This window comes from Primulina eburnea, chromosome 8 (genome assembly GCF_022965805.1).
Source record: "Primulina eburnea isolate SZY01 chromosome 8, ASM2296580v1, whole genome shotgun sequence".
In the NCBI taxonomy this organism is placed as follows: domain Eukaryota; kingdom Viridiplantae; phylum Streptophyta; class Magnoliopsida; order Lamiales; family Gesneriaceae; genus Primulina; species Primulina eburnea.
Genome location: NC_133108.1, coordinates 39011281 through 39038092, shown reverse-complemented (window position 1 = coordinate 39038092; position 26812 = coordinate 39011281). Strand labels below are relative to the sequence as shown.

The following is a 26812-nucleotide window of genomic DNA, read 5'->3' as shown; positions in this document are numbered from 1 at the left end:
TATTCAATACACACGTTTTAAATATATTTTTCAACAAAAATATTATTTTTATATTTTATGAAATTTTGATATATAAATTTTTTATTTGAATTTTTTTTATGTTGTAAACATAGGAATCTCATTGTACATGTAATGACTATATAAAGTATTACAATTTTATGTGAAAAATTCCTTTTTTTCAATAAAGTATAATATATATTTTTTATTGAGTTTTTATTTTATTACGCTTTTTATATACAATTATTATGTATTTTATTAAATAAAAAATATACGAAATTTATGTTACATATAGATAAAATATTTTACTTTTTCAAATAATTTGTATAGTTATGATTTTTTACATCTTAAATAATATATAAATAAATTAAAAAATTATTTATTAAATCATAGTTAGTTGAGAAAGATATTTTTGTTAAATTGGAGTTCCTCATTTTATTTAAAAATGTTTTAATGATAAATAATTATCATATTATTTATTTTTATATATTAAAATTATTAATGTTAGGATATCTCAATTGGTGATAACAATCAGGATAAGATATTGATCTTGAAGTTAAGCACGATTCAGTAGACAGTAAAATTATTAATGTTAGGATATCTCAATTGGTGATAACAATCAGGATAAGATATTGATCTTGAAGTTAAGCACGATTCAGTAGACAGTAAAATTTTTCGATTAATCAGTAAAAGCTTTATTTCTTTTAATTCAGTAGACCCACAAAAGCTTAGAAAGTATTTTTGAAATACACGTGAAAGGTCATCTGAAATATGACAAAAACTTGTGTGAAACGATCTTACTGGTCGTATTTTATGAGACAGATCTCTTATTTAGGTCAGACATGAAAAAATGTTATTTTTTATGCTAAAAATATTACTTTTTATTGTGAATATCGATAAGATTGACTCGTCTCATATATAAAGATTTGTGGGATCGTTTCACAAGAGACCTACTCCTGAAATATATTAGATAATCTATTTTTTGAGAATAAAATACACGTTTTGAGATTTTTTTTATAATTAATAGTCTAGTATTTTAATAAAAAGTATGATTTTTTTTATTTATCATGCAAACCATAATGCATTAACAAAATAGCAAATCGTGCCTTACTATTTGAAGTATATTAAATTTATCATGGTATAATTTTTAAATAAATATATTATTTTTTAAAAAGAATTAATAAATAAAATAACCTTAAATTAAAAAAAAATACCCGTTTCTAAAAAAAGCACCTATTTATCAATAGGTATTTAAAAATTGAAGAGTGAGTCTCATGTGAGACCATCTCACGGGTTTTAATATGTGAGACAGGTCAACCCTACCGATATTCATAATAAAAAGTAATACTCTTAACATAAAAAATAATAATTTTTCATGGATGACCCAAATAAGAGATTCGTCTCACAAATACGACCCGTGACACCGTCTCACACAAATTTTTGTCAAAGATAAAATATACTAAGAAGCTTCGTATTTTCCTACTATAGCAAGAAAAGGTGAATAATTTACATCTAAAGGGTCCATCGGTTAACTCAAGGCCTCTGGCCAAACTAAATCATTCATTTGACCCTTCCACCACTTCGGGAAGAAAACTTGAAGGAGACAACACTTTGGAAGGAGTTCTGTACCCGCATCTCCTACAGGAAGAGATATCACTCCAACCATAAGGGTGGCGGCGACAAAACACATTCTTGCCCGCGCATAATTATGCACCACAAGCATACGAGTATTAACGAAAATTTTAAAATAGCATGAAGGCCCGCTAAAATCATGTATCGCCAAATTTATTCCCCGGTGCAAAGTCATAGATAGCAAGTTCCGCACGAAAGTTACAGGAAAACGATGTATGACTGGTTTAACCCAGGTAAAGATTTACAAGGTTCAGAGAAAGAATATTATAGGAGTTCAATCAAAGATTACTGCTAGAGCTGCATTTGTGGGAAAGGCCTTTTCGAAGTAATTCTCAAACAGTATTGTTTGGGATAGAAGGATTGTAGAGTCCGTAGACTCGCATCAATCTTTTACTGCCACCATAAAATTATGTCTTGCTAGTTCCACTCTTCAATAAGGAACATCAAATTAAAAGGTAATCTAGCAATCTGCGATGGGCAAGAAGACGAATGTTACGATAGATGGACTAGAAAATGATTGACATCTAATTAAAATGCAGGCGATATAATGAATCCAGTGTAATAATTGTGGATAAAAATCTAGTCCACTGCCATGCCTACTACAGTCTACAGAGACAAAATTACTGGATGTGCAAAATGGATGGTGGCCATATATTTCTACTTAAAAATATTAGATACAAAAGCTGCGATTCCCAAGAAATTTTTGAAAACAATAGCGAGAGCAATGACATGAATATTGATAGCCTAAGTAAAAACCAAACCCTTCACTAACAAGAGTACACAACTTTCAGATATCAGCAGACCTCTCCCAGACTACTCATGTAGCAACTACATTCGACACCTAATTATAATCACAAATATAGTGCCATATCTTATTTTTATAAAGTCCTGAGGGGCCAAGATATTCACAAATAAGAAATGATTTCAAGCAACTGCATGAAGTAGACTTTCAGGGGATCATAGTTTGGAGTCCGACCCATTAGTCCAATGAACACATAAGTCATTGATCATTATGTCCGGAGCCACATCGTAAACTTGGAAACCCTCAACAGATCTTTAACCATACCTTAACTTTTGATTAAACATTAACCTAATTCATGGAAAATCAAATGACATCATGTAGAGCACATTAAATACTTTTTCTACTCAAATTACATTTGAGTACATTTGATTGAAAACAATCAAACTAAGATAGCTACAATTAGCATAAACTACAGTCATGCATTCATGCATTTGTTCTTCTTATTTCAAGCTAATTTGAGAATTGTGATTGAAGAAGAACAACACAAATTAAAGTTAATGTGCAATTCAGAGAACCTTCAGTAAATGTCCATTGGTAAGAATATGTAGGCTTTTTCAAATGAAATTTGTCCAGATGGTTTGCTTTGAACACAATAAGAACATATATTTTAAATATATGACAAGCTTTTATCACTTATAAGATGAATTAAAAATTTATAAGCTCGTATATGTTATTTCAAAACTAATCTCATAAGGTTTTAAAAAGAACGCATAATCTCATAAAGTGTTTGGATAAAAAAAACTTTCATTAGAAAAGGAACAGACCAAGTGAGAATTGAGAGAAGAAAATTGAGAGAAACAAAGAAAACGAGAATAGATTGGATATACGGGTACCTACTAGGTCAATTGTTGTTGTTCTGATATAGGTTCTTAAAATGAGTTGACAGTTTATCACTTTTAAAAGAAATATAAATTTTTAGTAGCTATTTTAATATTATAAAGAACATTTTGCAAACAAACATTTGCAAATATCTTATAAGTTCTTAAAGATTTTATAAGATGTTTTAAACAACTTATAAGATGAACCAAACTAACTTTAATAGCTGGATTTATGATGTACAAGCCTCGCAAGGCCTTGCAGATGTTTCTCCACACAATCATTGACTATGATCAGCATGAGGATTGTTAAAAATAGTTATCACACAGGATTTGGATACACAAGCTTTAACAGGATACTCTAAAGAAAGAAAAGCACAGAAATGATGCAATAACCATAGAAAATTTAAGACAGCCGCATTTACAAATCCAGACAAGACAACATAATAAGAAAATCAGACCTTTAATCATGTCGTCACTGGGCCAGAGTCTCAAAACGCTTTAATGCATCACAGCTTGGTGTATCCCGTCTGTAGCCCCATTGAAGATGCTGCCACTCAGCTCTGCATTTGTGTACAAGGTATCCGTGATAGTCATCCTCAACACGTCGTTCAATTGCATTGCGTTCCTGACTAGTTGGTGGATATTGTTGCTCAAAATTTGAGGACTTCACATAATAATTCACGCCCTTTGGTGTACTAAACCGATAGTCATGTGAATAGGACCTCGTGAGCGAATAAATTGGTTCTGATGATGGCATGAAGTTCACCAACAAAATCAGTATGACAGGCAATAATTGAATCAAAGCCCTCAACCAATTAGATCCATTATCAACTCCACCTGTCCTCACCCTCACCCGAGGTCCAAACGAGAACCCACCAAAATTAGCAGTGTTTGCCGGATGCATACCCCCAAAAAAGAAATTCCTAAAAATTTCTTCAGCATCAACATCCGCATCATAAAAACCATTAAAACCTTGCATGCCATTTGCAGCACCACCTCGCCTCTCGTACACTGGCTCCTCCAACCCAACAAGATCGTATTTTTTCCGCCTCTCCTCATCGCTCAGACATTGAAAAGCCTTTGATACCATCTTAAACGACTCCTCCGAACCTGGGGCATTGTTTTTATCAGGGTGGACTTTCAGTGACAATTTCCTATAAGCCTTTCGAACATCTTCGGCACTACAACTCTTCTCTAACCCCAAAATCTCATAATAATTTTTCTTCCTCTTAATCTCCCTCACAACAGTGACTTGCTCCTCTGTGTAGGCTGCAGACGCGCTAGATGAGGAGGAAGATGTTGGCGGGGTCCCGCCTGCCTGAACTCTGCGGCGTGGGCCGCTTGGAGAGGGATTAGACGTATTTTCTTCTGTGAATTCATCAGGGCCATTCTTTTCTGTCTTCGATCCGTTGAGATTAGACAACAAACCATCAATTTCAATACATGGATCCAATCTACGAGCTTTATCAATGAATTTCAGGGCACGGCTTCTGTCCCCCGACTCCAGCGCATTTTTGGCGATTTTCAAGCACTTCACCGCCTCATCCTTGTTTCCATCCATCTTTTAGATGTAATAAACGATCTTATGTGTGTGACTGGATATATATGCACAATTTACAAATCAAAGCACCAAAGTATCACCAAAGGGGATTAAAACAAAAAAAAAAAAAGAAAGAAAGAAAGAAAGAACCTTTGAGATAGGAATTGAGATGGCTACACTGCTCTGCTGCGATCAATTGGAGAAAAACTGGATCGTGAAGCGTATGAAATTGCAATAAATAGCACGTTGACGTGGTAAGAGGTGGGTCTTATTAGGACTAAAGTGCCCTAATTCCCATTTCCCCCAATACCACCATTAAAAGGACCTGGTCGGTTTGCCCACATCGGGGGCAAGTATTAGAATTTTAGATAAATTTCAGTTTGCCCCCTAAACTTATGGGTAGTTTCAACATACAACCTGAACTCTTGAATTTTGCACCAATTACATAATTTTTCATTATTTTATTTTTGAATGATTCCGAGTAGGAAGAAAATAATAAAAAGTCAAGAAGGTTCTTTAATTTGCGTATATAAATAACACATGTCGTCAATAAATAAAATATGGTGAATATTAAAAATATATTAAAATTTTATAATATGTGATATATCATAAGAGCCCGAGTCATAGATGACCTGGAATACTAAATGAATAGCACAAATCAGAGTCAATATGCAAACTACCTTCTTCAGTAGCCGGGCAATCGAGAGCACGAGCTCTCATGCAAGCTCCCGGGAACTTCTTCCCAGGCTGCCTCGAGAAATGCACCACACTCGAGTGTATCGGTATGAGCTATCTTATTCTTATGTGTCAGAACAATATGTGTTTGGCGTGTGAGAGAAACCATCAGAAGTACAGGGTATTGGCAACCTCCTTACCATACTTAGCAAGTGGGCACTGAAAACAGGGGTTTTTTTAAAAAAATAATTTAAATTTTAAATTTAATTTCAAAACTAATTTAATAAAAAATGTGTTGCAAAACTAATGCAATCCGCGCTTACGAAGCGCGGACGCTGCTCACGTGGAGCAGCGTCCGTGCTTCGTCAGCGCGGACGCTGCACAGGTGGAGCCACGACTGCGCGACGGAATTTTTAGCGACGGAATATATTCAAAAACCCGTCGCTAAAATCAAATTCGCGACGGTTGGTACCGTCGCTACAAAAAATTTGCGACAGTTTTATTACCGCCGCTAACTTTTGCGACGGTCGCAAAATGGACAATATCGTTGCTAATATTAGCGAAATATTGGAATTTTACTTGACGTGGTACATTGTTGTTTGTTTATAATTTAGACATTATATTTAAATATTTCACTAAGAATACATGTAAAAAGTTAACATATTATATTTTACAATATATTTATATTATTAATTTATGTGAAACAGTCTCACGAGTCTTATTTTCTGAAATATGACAAAAATTCATTTTGAAACCGTCTCACGTGTCTTATTTTCTGAGACATCTATCTTATTTGGGTCATCAATTAAAAATAAAAAATATTATTTTTTATGCTAATAGTATTATTTTTTATTTTAAATATCGATAGGGTTGACGCGTCTCACAGATAAAGATTCGTGAGACCGTCTCACAAGACCCTACTCTAGAAATATCATGTACAAACTTTATTATGTTTCTTAATTCTTATTATTATTACTTAAAAGTTCGTGCATTATATCTTATATCTATAAAATTTCTATAATTTAATAATAATAAAACTTTTAATAATTAATAATATTGAGATCATGAAATTTTATTAATATAAGTATTAATTAATCTATAAATTAACAATTTATTATTTTAAAGAATTTTTTTATTCAGCAAACATAAATTGAATTACATAAAAAGTCATTGTGTTATATCGATATATACATCACATTATTTATGAAAAAAACAATAATATAATCATATTTTACTAAATTTTTTCAGTTATATTTGTAATTTTCAAGAATTATTAATTTATGATATTAAAAGAATCATAGTTTTGTACATGAGTATTTAAAAATTACTATTTTATTAATTTATTGAAATTATTAATTTAATACACTGAACTTAAGTTGAGATTAAATAATTTATTTTTTAATAAATAAATGTACAGTCTAGGATATTTTTTGTATTTCTTTAATTATTATTATTTTTAAAAATGGAAAAACTATGATTCTTTTAATATCATAAATTAATAATTCTCGAAAATTACAAATATAACTGAAAAAATTTAGTAAAATATGATTATATTATTGGTTTTTTCATAAATAATGTGATGTATATATCGATATAACACAATGACTTTTTATGTAATTTAATTTATGTCTGCTGAATAAAAAAATTCTTTAAAATAATAAATTGTTAATTTATAGATTAATTAATACTTATATGAATAAAATTTCAAGATCTCAATATTATTAATTATTAAAAGTTTTATTATTATTAAATTATAGAAATTTTATAGATATAAGATATGATGCACGGACTTTTAAGTAATAATAATAAGAAAATAATAAAGTTCGTGCATGATATCTTTAGAGTAGGGTCTTGTGAGACGGTCTCACGATTATTTATCTGTATTTACAATAAAAAATAATGGTATTAGCATAAAAAATAATATTTTTTATTTTTAATTGATGACTCAAATAAGATAGATGTCTCAGAAAATAAGACATGTGAGACGGTTTCAACATGAATTTTTGTCATATCTCAGAAAATAAAACTCGTGAAACTCTTTCACATAAATTAATAATATAAATATATTGTAAAATGTAATATGTTAACTTTTTACGTATTTTCTTAGTGAAATATTTAAATATAATGTCTAAATTAATTAAACAAACAACAATGTACCATGTCAAGTAAAATTCCAAAATTTCGCATTAACGACGGTATTTTCCATTTTAGCGACGGTTTATAACCGTCGCAAATGTTAGCGACGGTCATAAAACCGTCGCAAATTTATTGTAGCGACGGTTGGTAAAAACCGTCGCGAATGTGATTTTAGTGACGGGTTTTCGAATATATTCTGTCGCTAAAAATTCCGTCGCACAGACGTGGCTCCACCTGTGTAGCGTCCGCGCTGACGAAGCACGGACGCTGCTCCACGTGAGCAGCGTCCGCGTTTCGTAAGCGCGGATTGCATTAGTTTCTTTTTTTTTTAATTAGTTTTGAAATTAAATTTAAAATTTAAATTATTTTAAAAAAAAAACCCCTGCAAACAAGGTAATGATAAGATTCCCTCCTATAAATAGCAGGTATACTTCTCATTTAAAAGATTCTGGAACTTTGAATTCTAAAACACTCACGTATATTCACACATATATAAGTCATTCCATCTTTCTTCTTCACCTGCTGACTTAAGCATCGGAGTGGATATGCCGGACACTCCTCTGGCGCCCATTCACGAGTTCATTTCATTATTTGCAGGTCAGGGTAGAAGCCCAAGTTACAGAGATATATCTTTCTCACAAAATATATCATTTCCTTGCTTATTTTCCTACAACATTTTATTTCTATCCGGTGGATCGTCCCGACTTTCGTTCACCCGATTTAATCACCCGGATCATATCAATATGGTAGGAGAATATATGGTTCTTTAAATTGTGTAAATAAATAAATGGGTAATTCTTGTAAAAATAAAAATAAAATATTTACAAAATAGGCCATTTCAAATCGTTCAAATTCAAAAAATCACGCAGTTTAAATTATAAAATGATTATGTCTTTTGTTAACGGTTTCACATATTATATTAATGAAATGAGTTGATATGATCTTTAATTATTGTAAAAATAATAATTTTCACTCAAATCGGCATATATTATACAATATTTGTTTATAATTCAATTGAAAATAAAAATAATTTTGACGTGAAAATTAATATTTTTGTCATAAACAGCGAGCTTTTTCATTAATTGAGTGAGTTGAATATATATTTCATAAATTTTTCCGTAAATTAATTTCATATAAGTTTTTGTTTAATAAAATAGATCTGAACATATAAATCACAATTACATATATCTTTGATCATGTTGAATACCATAATCAAATTCTTCCTAGCTATTGTTTTTTCAGACATTTTATGAACCATTAATCATATCCATATTTGTAAAGCATGGAATAATATGTGTTCATTTTCAAAGTATTTGAATATTAAAATTTAGAGTAAAAGGCTTGAATCGTAAAAAAATTCATATAGCTCCACAAGAATTTCAATTTAGTGAAATATATTAGATCAATGATTATGGATTAAATTCTTCCAACAAATATTTTATTGAACGAGTTTGTCATACATGATTTATCAAGTGTAGTTTACCTATTATTATAAAATAAAAATCTGGTTTCTTTCGATCTGATTTTTTTCTTTTTGATTAATTTTTCCTTCTGACTTATGAGCTTAAATTTTCTTACAAAGACATATCGAGCTTAATTTTATTTAGGGTAGGTCTTTAAGCCGATCTCACGGATCTTTATCGTGAGATGAGTCAATCATGTTCATATTTATAGTAAAAAATAAATTTTTTGGCATAAAAAGTAATATTTTGTTATGTATGACTCAAATAATATACTGTTTCACAAAATTAATTCATGAGATCGTCTTACATAAATTTTTTAGATTTATTTGTGCACAAGGGACAAAATTATTTAGAGAGTAGCCTTAGAAATGTTTGGGCCAATATGAAATTAGCCTAAAATAAATATACCATTTTATATTTTCACAATTTTATACCTAAATCAATCACAACTAACCTAGTCAGCTCACACTGCAGTTTCTCGCCTTCAATTGCTACAAGTCCTCTAACATTCGCCACTCACGCCGTCGCTTGCGCCACCGTCATACTACCTTGTCTTCATCACTGACTGCCTACAGGATATGGCGGAAAAACAATGCGAAATCGACGTAGGAAACCTTATGGCGTTCAACCCACATCACCACTTTGTCTCTCCCAACTCTTCCAGGTTGCTCTCTGATTATTCAATCTTCTGTTTGGTGGATTAGCGTTCTATTAGTTGATAGATGTTATTGTTGCACAGAGAGAATGTGGTGAAAGAGGCCCTTGAAGAGGGTAACAGATTAGCTCAAGCAGTTGTGGATGCCCTCTTCAGTTTGCCTTCAACGGAAGAGTGAAGACCATGTTGGCCCCATTGTAGAGTTGCCTGAACCTACTACCAAATTACCGAGAGAAAAACCTGTGAGTTGTTTTTGTTTGCTCTCTCTGTCTCTCTCTTTTCCTGCTCGGGAATTTTAGCGGGTCAATAAACATGTTACAGGAGGCAAAGCAGAGTAAATTGAGGAAAAAATATGAAAATAAATTATTATTTTTGTTAGTTTCTTTTTTATAGTATAGAATTCAAAGTAATTGTTATATAGGAGGAAAAAGGAAGAGAAATAGAGGGGGGAAATGACAGTAGATCAATTTATCAGGACTTTATGATACCTAAGTGAGGTTAATTCTCATGATTATGATAGGTGACTCTTACTTCTTGGATGTGGTGAGTCGCGATCTTGCAGTTGCCACAGTACCAAAATTTTTATAGTCTACCTGTGTTAGGATTTAGGAATGGGATGAAGTGTCTCGTCATCTTCGCACTTATACAAAAGTGTGTATTGTGGAGTCTTATTGCACCCTGTTTTTTCTGTTTCCCCTTAAATACCAAGGTAGTGAGTACCTGTTCCATCATTGCATAATCTAGTGAAGAACCAATTTTCAATTGGATTTCTGATTTTGTAAGTTTATTAACTTGTGGTTTGGTCTCCCTCATGTGGCCATCTTCACATTCTTGAAAGAGAAATAGAATATATATTCACTCTCAGTAAGTAAACCGAGCACTATATTTATTACATTATAGTATTTTCCAAAGATTAAGCAAATAGCCCTGCTAAGGTTTTACATGAAATTTTTGACATTTCGTTACTGGAAGTGTTTGTCTTATTCCTGATACTTAAAGAGCTATCACTTGCCAATCTTAATGTTTCTTTGGCATAGCTATTGCGTAAAGGAAGATTTAGATACGGATTAAGAAAGTCCCCAACTGTTAAAGGTTGTCAGTTTTTCTCCAGCAATCTATGCCTGATCTCTTTTGTCTACCGCCAGATATTCAAGAGAAGTTATAGTGAGACTAGTAGCAAGATCTTTGTTAAGATTAGAACTTGGACCTAACTCAACCTCAAAAGCTAGCTCAAGGGAGGAGGATTGTCCAAACCAATATATGCAACTCCCAGGTTATTTATCCAACCGATGTGGGACAATTAACACACTCCTCCCACGTCTGAGAATGAACATCTGGAGCGTGGAGTTTACAAATGACCCAATTATGGGTAAAACGAGTGGCCCAATATGGACAGTCCAACACACGAGCTCTGATACCATGTAAAGATTGGAACTTGGACCTAGCTCAACCCCAAAAGTTAGCTCAAGGGAGGGGGATTGTCCAAAATCATATATACAACTCCCAAGTATTTTATCCAGCCGATGTGGGACAACTAACAATCTTTGACTTATAGAATGATTTTTTCCCCTTAAATGTAGAAATCAGATCCTAATGGAAGAGTTTCATCATATCTTTAGTGATATTATTTATTGCAGTGTTCAGTTAAGGCTTCAGAGTTCAGATAGTATATTCATAGTGGTTGCCTGATCTATATGTGTAGCATGCTTCTTAAGGAATTGTTCTACTCACAATTTCTTATTTTTTACATGGTTTTCCAGTTTCCAAATCCTAAGCCTCCAACAAAGTGGGAATTGTTTGCTCAAAAGAAAGGTTATTCGAAGTTTGAAACACCGTAGAAAAAGAGATGAAGTTTTTTGGGCCTGACCAATGGCTCTGTGGCATGACTTGATTGATATTGTAATGGTTTAACCTATTCCTTTCTAATATCATCATACAGGTATACAAAAGCACAAGAAAGGAAAACTAGTTTTTGATGATCAGACTGCCAGTTGGAAGCGCCGTCACGGCTATGATCGAGTAAATGATGACAACGATATACCAATCATCGAGGCTAAAGCCACTGATGGTAAAATATTTTTATAATCAGTTTCTTCTCTTTTTCTTTTCAAGTTCAACAATGCTTTTGCCTGAAACTGATGGAGCCATCCGCTCTACTACTGTTTAACTTGATAAGTTTCAGCTAAAAAACTACCCCTGAATTTGCAGGCAGTATCTCGTGAATCAATTTTTTATATTAAACCAGCATCTATGTTTGAAAGTTTTCTGTAGGATGATTCATGAAATTACTCTTCATTTTATCACACTTTTTAGGAGATTAGTGTGAATGGTAGTAATCAGTCACGTCATGAATACTTACATTTTTTAATTTTACAGAACCAGGTAAAGATCCCTTTGCTGAGAGACGGAAAGAGAAGAAAAGCAGAGTTGATAAACAGGAGAAAAATCGGTTACAGAACTTGAAGCAAGTGGTGAAAGTTGGTACCTTACCAAGGTTTTATCCTCGTCCTTCTTCAAATACATAAAGTTCTTTTCCATCAATTAGATTTATGGTTTCAATTTGGACACTCATAACCCACAAACCTGTCTATTAGAAAAGCCATCACTCGTACATCTAATGATTTATCTGCTTTTAAGATTTCTAAAATTAGCATAGTTTATAGATATTTGAGGTCAAATAATGAGAGGAATAATTCCGACATGAATTTATTGACTTAGTTTTAGAATTATCAGAAGGGCAATTTGCATTATGATGTGTGCAAACTGTTGAACAATAATGAAACAAATAATTATTAGTTCAAGAACTGGAAATTAAGGGCTAGCATCTTGTTGTTCACATTGGATTATCATCCTTATTTAACATACCTATCGTTAAAGGGATACGCTTGGGACACCAATGAGGTGCAATTATGTTGCAACACTAAATATGAGTTTCTTAATACCTTGCAGCCATATTCAACTTGCTGCCACAGCTTTACCTATTACAGGAACCCAGTCAAAGCCTAAGAAAGTTAGCAAGGACGAGCTACTGAATGTTGCTGGATTGGCTGCAACTGCGACAGCCAGTGGTGGAAAATTTGACAAGAAACTGCCAGGGGAAAAACCCCCAAAGCATGAAAAGAAATACAGAAAGGTCTGTGCTACTGCCATGGAGTCCTCAAGCTTAATATATTTTGTGTTCAATCTTAATAACAGCGATGATAATCTACATTTTTGCATGTAGTTCTTACCAGCCGTGGAAGGATCGGGAATGGGTGCGTTGGAAAAACAGCAAACCGAGAAAGTTCTGAACAATTTGATCTCCAAAAATTCTCATGAGATACTCAATGTAGAAAAGGTGTGGTTTCTTTGTTTGTTGTATCTTTTTTTTCGCCGTATCTCTTCACAAGTTTCACTTATTTCTGAACTGATCTGGTATTCTCGGGTCTAGGCTGTGAATATGTACAATGTGAAGAAGGAGAAGAGGCAAAATAAACGAGGTGGGACATCATTCATACCTCAAGCAGGTTAAAACCGGAGAAGAAATCTTTCAAGAAATCATCCCCAAGCAAAAGGCAAGATAAGAAATCTTTTAAGAAAACATCGAAAAAGGGGCCTTCGAGTAAAGGTAAATCAAAATGATAGTCATCTTTACAATGGAATAGGTCTGTAACATGGAATTTTTGACTGGATATCGAATTTTCTTCTTACTTTTCACCCCATGGCTCTTTTTCTGTGATAAATTGTTGCAAGTATATGTAATGTATTTTAAACAAAACACTTACCAGTAATCGGATAACCGGCTTAACAGATTGTTTGCAGAAAAATTGATTTTTCTGTCATTTTTAAAATATCAGTTTCTGTGTTTCTTAATCTTCAGATTTTGAGTTAGTTTTTTCTCAATATAACAAAATTTTCAAAGCGTAGTCTCTTGTTGTTTTTTATTCTTAAAAATTGATTATTTTATATTTTAAATAAATGATTTTTTTGACACTTTTATTTCCGGTCATTTTGAAGTGAGATATTTAACTATTTTTGATATTTAATTAGAATCACTTATTTATTTTATTTTCAAATAATATACACCAGGTTTTTCACTTCAAAATTCATAAATTTCATCATTTGTCTAAAAGCATAAACTTTTGCAAACAACTCAATAAATTGTATAAAATTTTACTAGTCTCGTCGGATATATGATGTTTAAGATGTCTCGCCGGTGTTAAAATATCCTAATATAGTTTAGACATGCCAACTCTAAGTTGCCTAAGATTTTACCATTCTTACTAACTTATAAGATGTTTAAGATGCTTTATCTGTCTTAAAATATCCTGATATAGAGTTATCCATGCTAACTTTGAGATTACCAATAGTCCAATACACATGTCCACCACGTAGAGCAAATTCTAAATTAATTCGAATTGATATGTATGGACAAGGGTGATATTGTCATTAAAGAAAAATATTATGGTAAACTTCCAATTGTACAATTTTATTTTGTCTCGATTACAGTCCTAAAAACATCATTATAAATAATCTATCTATATACAGTTTTGATATTCATGTACACCTATCGTGCACACCTTTGTGAGCACCGATGAGATGTCACTCATCCATTTGATCATAATTTTTCTATATTTCATCACATCTAATGGGTGAGTGACACTTCATCGATGCTCACATATGTGTGCACGGTGTAATTCAATTTCTAATTAAGTAATAAATTATAGTATTACAAAAAGATATATAAACACTTTATAACTATGTGTAATAGTAAAATAACTAACATATTTTATGGGTTTTTTAACAAATAATTGAAAGAATTTAATTTTGATTTTAAAAGATGGTACGATTTCAAAAAAAATTTGAAAAAAAGGTATATAAAGAATATATTTTATAATATATATTTAATCATTATTATATGAGTTTATTTGATATTCACCGTATAATTTTATTTGAACGTGCATTTCTTTACAAATGTTGAGTAGAAAATCAATTGTTTTTAATTTTTATAATATAATCAATATTACATGTAACGTGCATCGTGCTAGTTAATCTAAATGTATTAACAGTATAAAAATGCTTGATCTTCAATTTTGAATTGGATAAGATAACGAAGACAACTTTTGATGGGGTAAGAAACTGCAGTGACATCAATAAAAAAAATTCACATCAGATTTTCACAGCATCGCCTTTAAGCAACACAGAAACTAATCATTCGTTCATGTAATGATCTGAGATACACAAGAATGCCAAAATGGGGAACTGTATAAGCATAACAGCTCCAAGTGCGTTGCACGGGGCAAACATCATAACTCAAAAAAGGATTGTATTCCCACCAAGAATTTTTAGTTACCTGTATTCCCCATTCCTTTCTGCAAGATTTAATCGGTCATTTGCAACAATATTACCAAAATAAACTATGATTTACTGCCTTCCTTCCACAATGTCATGGACACCATAACGAAATCGAGCTAATCCCAACCACTGGCAACAACATGATCACAGTTGTATTCATAAGCAGACGAATGGGCGCCGTGTGAATCAGCAACAGGCGAACGGTAATTTGCAGCATGTGGAATAGCACCAGCTGAGTCTACATGATAGTCATTATACACGTTGGTATCATGGGTTGGAGCGCAAGGATCGGATTTTGAAGCTTTGTCACCACTTTGGCTTGAGTATTCGTCATTGTGGCAATCTGCATAAAAACTGCTTCCATTTATGTGGCCATTGTAGTTACGACCACCATAGCGGGAAAATCGATTATTACCACCACCGTGGTTAGATGTCTTGGCATACTGCACAAGCCATTCAGGAATTTCTTGACTTGCTTCCCTCATTAATTCAATCAATTCTTTTGCAAGGGGTGCATTTTTATCGCTGAAAAATGCTGTTGCCATGCCAGATTTACCTGCACGACCAGTTCGGCCTATCCTGTGCACATAGCTGTCTATTACCTTAGGCAAGTCAAAGTTTATGACATGACCAACATGTGGAATGTCGAGTCCACGAGCAGCAACGTCCGTAGCCACTAGAATCTGTGTTTGGCCATTTTTGAATGATCTTAGTGCTCTCTCCCTCTCCTGCACATAAATTAAAAGACAACAAAAGTATAATACACAAACGCTCGCAACATGTACAAAGAATCAGTAATAGAATCAGTTAAACTTTCAACTGACAATAATATTTTATAGGATTTTTTAAGCGCATAATTCGTGCCAAAACTTATCAGTAGTAGATTCAATAATCGGCTATGACCTTTTAAAACTCATTCTTCCAACCTCTAGAAAATATATAGCTTCCTTTCAAGCCAATCTACTCCAATATAATAAATAATTTCCAAATAACCGTGATTCTCAAACTTTCACCACATTAAGAGAATCTTCAAGGAGAATAAAAATGAGAGCCAACCATTTGCACTTTGTCACCATGAATGGCAGTAGAGGGAAAACCATTTCTGCACAACCAGTGCTCTAGTGCATCTGCGCCTCTTTTTGTCTCCACAAAGACTAGCGTCAAAGCATTCTGTAAATGACAAATAGCTCACTTAACTAAAAAAATGTTCTAAAATTAAAACAATTGCAAGTCATAAGATAGCAAGTGAAGAAACAATAATGCCAAGGGCAACCTTTGCAGGGGTCAATTTATTTGCATTTTTTTGGGAGCGAAGGAGATTCATTAAATGGTCCCTTTTGTCCATGTCACAAACAAATTCAACCCTTTGAACAATGAGATTGGTGCTGGAGCCAACTTTTCCCACCGATAGAAATACATGGTTCTTTAGAAAATCTGACCCGAGCCTCTGCAAGCAATAAAATTGAAAGAAGTATGTGTTGAACTCAAACCACTTGTGCGGTTGAAGGCACATAAAGTCACAAAGCCAAGTGTTAGGCTCTTGCTTACTTTTACAAAGCAATCAATACAAATAATTCCTAACTTTCAGGACTAAAACTTGACTGCTATTTTACAAATATAAAAACTTGACTGCTATTTTATAAAGTAATCAGTACCAATCATTCCCAGCCAAAAAGGAAAGAGGAAAAAAAATCGTAACACGAGGTTAACATGTGCATTGGCCTTCATTTTAGACTGCCTCTCTTTTTCTTTAGAATACAAGCCACACCTCAAAGCTAAGTAGCACTAAAGATTTACAGAGGATCAAGCATGACAGAAGTATGTACTTTAAGTAAACTGATATAATGACGTTTTATTATATAATTGAATTGGATTCAACGAACAAAAAGAGTTAGAGATTCAGGGGACAAACCCGGATTTCATCTGGAAATGTTGCACTGAAAAGCATTGTCTGCCTAGCACCTGGTGGAGGCATTCCCATTTGCTGAACAATCTTTCGGATGTCACGTTCAAAGCCCATATCTAACATGCGGTCAGCCTCATCTAGTGTTAAATACTTGACATTCCTAAGTGAAACTTTTGATCTTTCTATCAAATCCACCAAGCGACCAGGAGTGGCTACCAGGATATCCACACCCTTTTCCAAATTTCGCAACTACGAAACATGTTAAAAAATCCAAGCAATAGATTTCATAAGGCGAAATCCAAGTGAAACATAAGAAAAATCACAGAAGAGAAGCAAACCCAGGTATTTACAATCCACAGTATCACACAAGATATTGTTAGTAAACATGTGTAAAATGGGCAAAAATCAGAGTAACTTAATCTAGAAACAATACAAACATTCACTATCAATAACTAATGCGCATTCAAACATCCTAAAATATAAGATCTAACAACTAACATCAAAAAGCAATATTCAGATCCCACAGCATCTGAAAGAAGATTATGGAAATATATCTGAACAGATGACCCCTTATTACCGCAAAAAAAAAAAGTTAGAGCTAAAACGTTAAAACCGCAGTCATAGAAAATAGGCAATAAATGAAATCCAAACCTGTCCTACGATCGGTGCCCCACCGTAAGCAACAACAACTCTGACTCCAGTTTGATACGAGAACTTTTTCGCCTCTTCAAAAATCTAACAGACGAAGTAGCACCATTACAACTCTATCAAAGCTAAAGTGGTTCGACCTTCAGAACATAACAGCGAAAGCAAGGCAAAACCAAAAGGAAAAATAACAATACTTCGAATGATATAATATCGTGCCCCATATTGGAGAGCCCGACAGCAAAAAAGCTCCCGGCAAAAGTAAAAGACAAAATCCCGCGTCAAATATTGGAAGAAAAGATATTAGGCAAGAGCAAATCATAGGAAAACGACACGGGCTCACAAATAAAATGTGAAGCTGAAATCAAGGAATTAAAGAAACAGAGCTGAAAACACATGGCACACCCTTTTGAATGCGTGCATACACTTGGTTCTCAGTCTCATACAGGCACATTAACTGAAAAGTTTACATTATCTACAGAAACGACAACCCATGAGGAAAAACGATTAAAAATAACTCTGAAAAAAGTCACGAGCCCGGACTTAAAACTGAAACTGGAAAACTTCCCCACATACCTGACAAGATAGCTCCCTAGTTGGAGCAAGTATGAGAGCGAGCGGGGAAGCAAAAGTAACCCCGTTGGTCATATTACCCGAAAACCTGCGCATCTGCTTGTGCTCGAGAATAGCACTGATAATCGGGAAGCAAAAGGCGGCCGTCTTTCCAGACCCAGTCTGCGCAGACGCCATCAAGTCCCTGCCAGCCAAGGCCACCGGAATGGCGCACCTCTGTATGGCAGTAGGGTTGACGTACTTGCACCTTTTTATGTTATCGTTCAACTCTTTACTGGAGAAACCCATCTCAGAAAACGAAGTCGCCGGTGGCGGGACATCAACCCCCGTCACCTCCACCTTCATGTCATCATAGGCGCCGACATTGTTCACGATGACAGCCTCCTGCCTCAGATTTTCTGGTCCTTCTTCACGGGCAACCTCAAGCTCGTCAAACTTCTCACACATATCAAATGACGAACGGTTGACTCCGCGTCCACGGCGATAAGGGCGGGTGGCGGGAATGGTGACGGTGATGTCAGGTTGGTAACGGCGGTACGATGGAGCCCAAGAAGATCGGGCGGATCCGCCGGTAAACCACGGATTCGACATGAAATGGGAGATGGGTTTTCGCAAATTTCAAATGAGAAGGAAGCAAATACGGAAGCTACAGAGTTCCTTTGGTTTGCAGTCTTCTGCGTCTCCTATGGAGTATAGCCCCCCACTACTTTCAGTTAGTTTTTAGCATTTCATATTCTTCTATTTAATTAATTAATTCCTCAATACGTATTAATCTTACCTTAATTTAACTATAATATTTTTTCCAATTTATCTAATATAAATTATAAAAATAAAAAATTATCGCAAAGCATTATATATTTAAATTAATTAAACTCGTCATATTAAAATAATTTTCTAATAAATTATTTTAAATCTTGTAAAATCATCTTTAAATTATTTATGAGATATGTCAACTCTGCTCATATCTACACTGTCTTTTACACCGCCACTATTTTTTTATATTGAATATATGTAAATGTTCGTGTTTGGATGTTGCTAATATGATTTGGATGGAATGATTCGATTTCAAATCGTAATTTTAATCACGTCATAAATGATATATAGATGTCATATATGCATTTGAACCCATAACAATTATCATATAAAGAGTTTGATTTAAAGTTAAAATTACAAAGAGTTTGGTTTAAGAGCATCTTTCCTTTTTGTTTCTTTTTATTTTTGGAAAAGAATTGGAATTATATTGAGAAATACAATTAAAGATGTGCTATTTTTATGGCAATTGATTGAGAGAGGAAGTGTCAAAGCAATTTCTTTTGTGTGGCTAAAAGTAGAATCAAAGCTTTTCTTTTGTGTGTGAATACAACTTTTTTTTCTTTTTGGTAAAAATATTGTCGACAAAAATAGGAAGATATTAATATCAAAATGTGGAAATTATTAAGAAAGTGTTGAATAATTCGTAGTGGTTGTTGGTATGGGGAAAATGGATCAGTATTTAATAAGAAAATTAGATTGGAAGTGAAAATTCTGAATATCTAAATTATTAAATTAAAATATATATTTTGTGAATTGTTAATGATGACAAATTAAATTAGTTACGGGGAACCGAAAAGATTTTTTTAAAGAAACCAATTAGGTCACATGGAAAAGATCAAAGGACTTGCTGTTTGATTTGGAGTTTGTATCAAGTTTTGAAGTTTGGGCTCGATAAGTCATGTTAAAAACCGTCAAATTAATCACTATAAAGACAAAAATATGTGTGAGACGATCTCACGGGTCATATTTGTGAGACGGGTCTTTTATTTGGATCATCTATTAAAAAGTATTATTTTTTATGCTAAGAGTATTACTTTCTATTGTGAATATGAGTAGAGTTGACCCGTCTCAGAGATTATGATCCGTGAGACGGTGTCACATGAGCAGAATTAACTCGTCTTACGAATAAATATCCGTGAGACTATCTCTGTATTTGATTTTAGATTTAATTTAATGTAATTTAATTTTTATAAATGTATTCTACATTTATTTCATTGAGTTATAATGGGGTGTATTCGATTTAGAGTTTTGATAACTTTTAATGACTTTTTTAAATGATAGACTTTTATGGATTTGATAAATTTTTATTGATTTTTATGGAATCTCACAGATTTATAAACAGATTTATGTGGATTTATGTAGACTTTTTTGCAAGATTTTTATAGATTTTTGTAGATTTTTTTTTATAGAATTTTATAAATTTTGTACTTAACTATAACATGTGATTTTTTTATTAATTTCTTTGAACCAATAATTAATTGACATATATAAAATATTCAATTTGAAATTATTTTTAATATTTATATTAATAAATAAATTTACTTATTTAAAAGTTAAATCGTTTAATCCTTACATGTATATATATGTGAGTTTATATGCATGTTTGTAAATTTTTTAAAATACATCAATTGATTAACATGTAATCTTATTTTTAAATTGATAATATAAATGTAAAAATAATATTATTTATTATTTTGTGAATATAATTTTGTATAAAAATATCATAACTTACATATTAATTAAAAATACGAAAATGAATTTAAAAAATCATTGATGTTACGAAACTATTCAATTATTAAGAATTAAACAACATTTTTTTATCATCTTTATTATTATTATTGAATATTACATTAATTTGTATAAATCATAAATTAAAAATCACAAAATCAATTCTATAATTCAAAATTTCCCCGTGTTATTAAAATAAAAAATTATTAAATGAACAATCAGCTAAAAAATGAAAAATTTGAAAAAGAAAGATGAAAATATATATAGAGATACACTTCGAAAATTTGAGAGAGTAATAGAAATAGATGAGAGGAGAGAAGATATAAAGATATGTGATGTGAAGCGACATAGAGAGAGTTAGAAGTTTTAAAAATCCATTCAAATCTTTGGGGTGAACCAAATATAATTTTTTACAATTTGTAGTTGTACCTTAAGCTTTAATTTGTATGTCAATGAATTCCATGGAGTTATTAAAAGTCCATGGAAAATTTGAATACCTGTAGACTTTTATAGAGTTTATAAAAGTCAATGTTGAATACCACTTGACTTTTTAAAACTCCATGAAAGTCTATTTTGAATACCACAAGACTTCTATAGAGTATGCAAAAGTCTTGATTGAATACCTCTAGATTTTTAAAATCTACAAAAGTCAATAAATTTCCCACGTTGAATACACCCCCCATAATGCCACCTCATGTGTTCCTCGCCTTCAAAGGGGAGAGGACCTCGCAAGAGGATGTTTTCGCTTGCGAGGAAGACAGTGGACATCATGCGTGGAGTCTTTGCGCGATGAAATGCCCATAATTTATTTATTTATTTATTAACTTTAAATTGAATTAATTTAAAAATAATAAAATCCCAAAATTGGAAAAAATATATATACATATGAATTTGTTTTTAAAAATTTTAAAAATCCATGACTATATATCATCAACCAAATTCAAAAAATTGTCTATAGATAAAAATCTATTTTTATTTCATTTACTGGAAATCTTCAATTAAAATATAAAATATTAAATTTAATAAGAAAATAAATATTTGAACATCATTTTATCACTATAAAAACATATAATGAAGTTATCTACCCTGACATCAATACGAAAAAACTTAAAGAAAAATTTAATGGGCTAGATCTCATTTTTAATCAATTAATATATATGTATATATATAATTTAGTCCACTTGAATAATAATAAAATCATAGTTACCTGTATGTTTGCATGATACAGAGAGAGCGCATTAAAAAAAAAAATCATGTATGGATTTCCACAAATATTTCATTCACTAGTATTTACATAAAAACAATTTTGCTCCAAGTTGGGCAATGAATACTAGTATAGTGTGTGTATATGTAATCATACATAATACATATATTAGTGTTTTCTGACGCACGTGATGTGTATGTGTTAAATACTTTTATTTAAGTGAAATTTTTAAAGATTATATTAAAATTTAAAACTATGAAAATGTTTTTTTTTTTTGTATTATTTTTATGTCATGAGTGATATGATCATTTTAAAAATGAAGATATAGATAAAAATAAAGAAATAATTTATTAAGTTATAGTAGTTATATATATAATTTAAATTATGTTTTTTGATATTTTTATTATATGAATTGGAATTTAAAAAAAATTAAGAAAATGATTTTTTTTTTATTTATTAAAAAAACATACATGATATTAGAGTTAATTACTTTAAGTGAGTAAACTCTCAACTTTAATAATATAGGGTGCCTTCTCACAACGGAGGTCACAGTAACCAGGTCCGAACGACTGTTACCAACTTGTTATATTCTAAATCAGTAAGAAGATTGCCTTTCCGATATGTGCCATAGCGAAGGGTGCGATGCGCCCCAAGGGCAGGGAAGATGGATTGGATCGAGAGGCGATGCTTATGCTGCCTTCAAGGACGTGTACAAGAAGGTCTTGATTTTGATAAAAATGTATTTCAAAAAAATAAAATATGGATTTCGAGTTCGACGTGGTCATCAATTATCTCGGCAACTTTTAATTATCATGGGAGAGTTACTAGATTTTCTAAGAGTTATCGATTATTTTTTAATAAAACAATTATCATGGGCCCAAATTGCTATTTTCTGGAATCCAAGACCAGTTCGATGATCCGGCCCAATATTTGAATAAATAAACCGATGGACCATATTATCTAATTAATTATTGAAGCCCGTAATATATGAGCCGCCTAAAGTTTTTTGTTCAGGATCCTCTTAGAACATATGTAAAAAGCAAAACAAATATATTCTTTTGGTATGCTCTTATTTTACAAGGTACCACTATATTCTCTCTAAAGTTTATCGAGCAATCTTTGACTTGAACGTCGAAATATTTATGCTGAAAAACAACTAATGTCGTACACCTCACGAACATCGTTCATGAGTCAGAGTGTCTACACGACATTCGCAAGATCGCCCCAGCAACCACTGACATTCAACAAACTCTCGTATCTCTTAGTCGGATCATACTTTTGTTTCGGTAACATTACATATGCAGCGAGAACCCTCCCCTATCATTAATAATAGCTCTCGGTCGAAATATGTTTATTTCAAACTTTTTGTGTTGGCTGAGACTTATTGAAGAGAGGATAATTTTTTTCTGTTGTGCATTGTGTTCAACCTTTGATGACATATTTATTTGTATACACAAGCACTGTGTTAATAGGATTCATAATCCTAGTGAGCGTAGCATTCTTTACTTTCATTAATTAAATTTTTATGTTATAATATAATATATTAATCGACTTTTGATAATATATGATATATTATATTTTATTCTGTATTGTTATCAATCTTTCATAACATTTTTATTAAAATACACAAATCCTACGTTATTGGGATTCTTAGTCCTAGTGTTTTAGCGATATATATATAATATTTAAAATTATATTACCATTATTTAATATTCGTGATTAACATAATAATTAATTAATTATAGACTCCTCTAAAATCTTTTATGAGAATTTTGTACATAGTAGTAGTAACTACCACTAATATTACTATGTAATTATAAAATTTAAAATTCACTACATAAATAATTTTGAAATCGTATTTAGAAACTACACCAAACCTCGTCATCTGATGACCTCAATGGACTCCTGAAACGAATCAAAGTGTATACTATGGTTAAAGGACTAATGGTGTGTAACCATAAGCGCAGATTATTCCACTCAATAAATGATAACCACTTGGACAGTCCGAGAGAGGGTTGTTCAGTGAATCATCAAATGATCGTCCATCTGTATGAATTGACATCTCCATACTCTAATCAATGAAACATGACGTTTACATCACAGATGTTAGTCTCAAACTCAAACAATCTTTATCCTAACTTAAGCAGCTGATTCGACTAAAAACATGTTTAGAATATATGGTACACTTTCTAATCTTATGTTAAGAGGCATACCTCATGATACCTATTATATATTCAAGAATTTTATTTGTGTAGATTGCACGAGTATACATATAAAATAAATATCATAATCTGACAAACCGTAAAATATTATTAAAATAAATATTGTTTTTTATATTAGAGTCAATAAAGTTCAAATCACAAATTGTTCGTTGGACACATACTTTAACAAAAAGACTTTCTCATTTAGAAACTAGGAGTCAAGTCAAAATCGTATCAAATGGTTTAAACTTTAAATTCGATGAATGATGGCCAAGGGCCCCATGGGGAGGAGGACGAAGTTTTTATCCTAAATCTTCGGAGAAAGTTCAAGGGTGATATTGAGCATAGCATGATGACACGTCTGTGAATTGTGATGCTTAATAGCAGCAATGCACGTAAAAAAAATCATAATTATCATGATTTAAAAAGAAAATATCCAAGAAAATTGAATAAATTATTATTAAGAATCTCTATAATAAACCGTACAAAGAAATTTTTTTATATTTAAATTAGAAAATTGTCAGAAAACTTTTTGAGAAATTAATTATTCTAACCCATCTCATTTTTTTTAATTATTTAAAAATATAGATTAATATTAATATTCCTAAAATATCATTTTTATAACCCTTTTCTATATTCCAAAATAGTTAAATAGGGTAATTCATATTTCCTAATACAGATTTTCATGGAGATTTTATGTATGTTTTTTTTATTATTGTATTTATTTTACCGAAACAATAAATAAATGAAGATTGTGGTAAGAATAAATTCATTTTTTTACGGTAAAACGATTTCATTTTGATACTCTTGAAGTTGTACTGTAACAAAATTAAATTACAAGGTGCAATTTAATGTTTTTCTAACATCGTGACTTTGTAAGAAAGACCAAACAATTATATTCCAAATCTCGTGATTAATATTGAAAAGACATTTGAAATATTAATATCGACATATCATCTTTAATTTTGTAATAAAACTCACCGATTTATACGTTTGAAAAATATATTGATCATTCTTAATTATGAACAACAATAATTTATATTAACAATACTTTGTAGAAAGTTCATAAAATCCAGTATTAGATTATTAATATCACCAAAACTCTTGTAAAACGGTCCTATAAGTTAATTTTATTAAACCTATCTTATGTCAAATATACTATTTTTTATTGTAAATATGTATACAGTTGACTCGTTTCACGAATAAAGATCCGTGACGGAGGGAGATATGTTTTTTTTTTTAAATTTCATAAGTAGTCTATTATTTTTTTCACTTTTTTGTTAGTATTGGATTATTAATATATGGCCTCTCTTGAGTAAAAGCGCTCACCTTTTGTAAAAACTTTATAAATGTTTATATTCGCTTAAATACTGTTGTATTATTGTAATTTGGAGACATGATCAATTTGAATGAGTCTCATGTGAGATCGTCTCACAGATCCTAATTAATCTGTGAGACATGTCAACCCTACCCATATTCACAATAAAAAATAATACTTTTTCATGGATGACCCAAATAAGATACCTGTCTCACAAATACGACTCGTGAAACCGTCTCACACAAGTTTTTGCCGACCAATTTTGGGTAATGAGCTTAATTTCTCCAGCCAGAATATTGAAATATTTTATTATTTAGGTCTGTTCGTTCACCTAAATCCTAATCACAAAAAGTAAAAATTTGAATATTCGAACGAGACGACAAACCTCACAGAGCAAGACGATAATGCAAGAAAACAAGTTAGAATATTCTTTGATTACACGACAAGAAAATAGGAAACGTGAAAAAAAGGAAAAAAAAAACTCATTTTTGAACAAGAGAAAAATAAACAAGTTAGAATATTCTTTGCACGACAAGAAAATAGGAAACGTGGAAAAAAAAGAAGAAAAAACTCATTTTTGAACATGAGAAAAATAAATAAGTTAGAATATTCTTTACACGACATGAAAATAGGAAACGTGAAAAAAGGGGAAAAAATTCATTTTTGAACATAGAGAAAAATTAGTATTGTGTTTTTGGTTTAAAAAATTCAATATTTTTATATAGGGAAACGTTTTCTATCGAATTATTTTTTTTAAAAAAAGGTGGTACATAATTAAGATTGGCTTATTTGCAAAAAATGTATATTTTGTAAATAAGTAATAATTTGAGACACAACTTAATTTGACCACTAATACATAAAACACATTAACATAAAATCAAATACTGCAAAACTAGCAACATAGAGCGAAAATATTTAAAATTCAGACGAGATGGATTCCTAACTTGATCGATCGTTTCAATCTCAAATGCAAATGTAACACTAAAACTAAAGAAAAGACAATGAATTTGATGAAATAAAATCTTAACACGATTGTATATCTATAAATCAGTAGAAAATTACACAACATGAAATTATAATCAAATAATACTGAAATATGGTTGAAAAATATTCATAATGATAGAGTTTGAAACGAAAAATATAAAAATAATGCTTAACTATGACTAAGATTCATGTAGAGAGTAGGCAGGGTTTTGTACGAGATGTGTATTCGTTTCTCTTCTATCGATGAGTTGTTTTTTCTGTAAATTGCGTGACGGTTTCTCTGCTCTTCCCACGACTCACAATCTGTTCATGTTCTTTCGTACGATCTCTTCCTATCTGCACGTTTTTTGATATATTGAAACACTTTATAAGAAGCTCATCAATTTAA

At 31.7% G+C, this 26812-nt stretch overlaps 3 protein-coding genes across 4 annotated transcripts; 1 reads left to right on the top strand and 2 right to left on the bottom strand.

Annotated features, from left to right (window-relative positions):
* Positions 1–1761: 1761 nt before the first annotated feature.
* LOC140839635 (chaperone protein dnaJ 49-like) lies at positions 1762–5126 on the bottom strand. Of its 2 annotated transcripts, none has more exons than XM_073206473.1 (3): positions 4940–5126; positions 3708–4844; positions 1762–2097 (listed from the first exon to the last, which is right to left on the bottom strand). In XM_073206473.1, exon 2 carries the CDS (start codon positions 4808–4810, stop codon positions 3722–3724), a length of 1089 nt encoding a protein of 362 aa, XP_073062574.1. In that variant the 5' UTR covers positions 4811–4844; positions 4940–5126; the 3' UTR covers positions 1762–2097; positions 3708–3721. The 2 variants fall into 2 exon arrangements, with proteins under 2 accessions (XP_073062574.1, XP_073062575.1); XM_073206474.1 differs by having other exon boundaries at positions 2018–2719.
* A 4386-nt stretch (positions 5127–9512) lies between these two features.
* On the top strand, positions 9513–13553 carry LOC140839634 (ribosome biogenesis regulatory protein homolog). Its single transcript, XM_073206472.1, is given in 10 exon segments — positions 9513–9727; positions 9803–9893; positions 9895–9960; positions 11479–11530; positions 11658–11786; positions 12095–12212; positions 12668–12851; positions 12942–13055; positions 13149–13206; positions 13209–13553. Coding segments are annotated over 10 exon segments (1029 nt in total). The 5' UTR covers positions 9513–9641; the 3' UTR covers positions 13340–13553.
* A 1453-nt stretch (positions 13554–15006) lies between these two features.
* LOC140839632 (DEAD-box ATP-dependent RNA helicase 52C-like) lies at positions 15007–18874 on the bottom strand. The gene is made up of 6 exons (XM_073206471.1): positions 18180–18874; positions 17610–17693; positions 16965–17207; positions 16326–16499; positions 16109–16222; positions 15007–15780 (listed from the first exon to the last, which is right to left on the bottom strand). The coding sequence occupies exons 1-6, from the start codon at positions 18765–18767 to the stop codon at positions 15169–15171; spliced, it is 1815 nt and encodes a 604-aa protein (XP_073062572.1). The 5' UTR covers positions 18768–18874; the 3' UTR covers positions 15007–15168.
* Positions 18875–26812: the final 7938 nt, after the last annotated feature.

Coding starts and splice junctions, on each gene's coding strand:
- LOC140839635 (XM_073206473.1), bottom strand. CDS start 4,810: ATGGATGGAAACAAGGATGAGGCGGTGAAGTGCTTGAAAATCGCCAAA.
- LOC140839632 (XM_073206471.1), bottom strand. CDS start 18,767: ATGTCGAATCCGTGGTTTACCGGCGGATCCGCCCGATCTTCTTGGGCT. Junction 17,208..17,609: donor GGGCACCGATCGTAGGACAG/GTTTGGATTTCA, acceptor CATGTTTCGTAG/TTGCGAAATTTGGAAAAGGG. Junction 16,500..16,964: donor CATTTCCAGATGAAATCCGG/GTTTGTCCCCTG, acceptor TATTGCTTGCAG/AGGCTCGGGTCAGATTTTCT.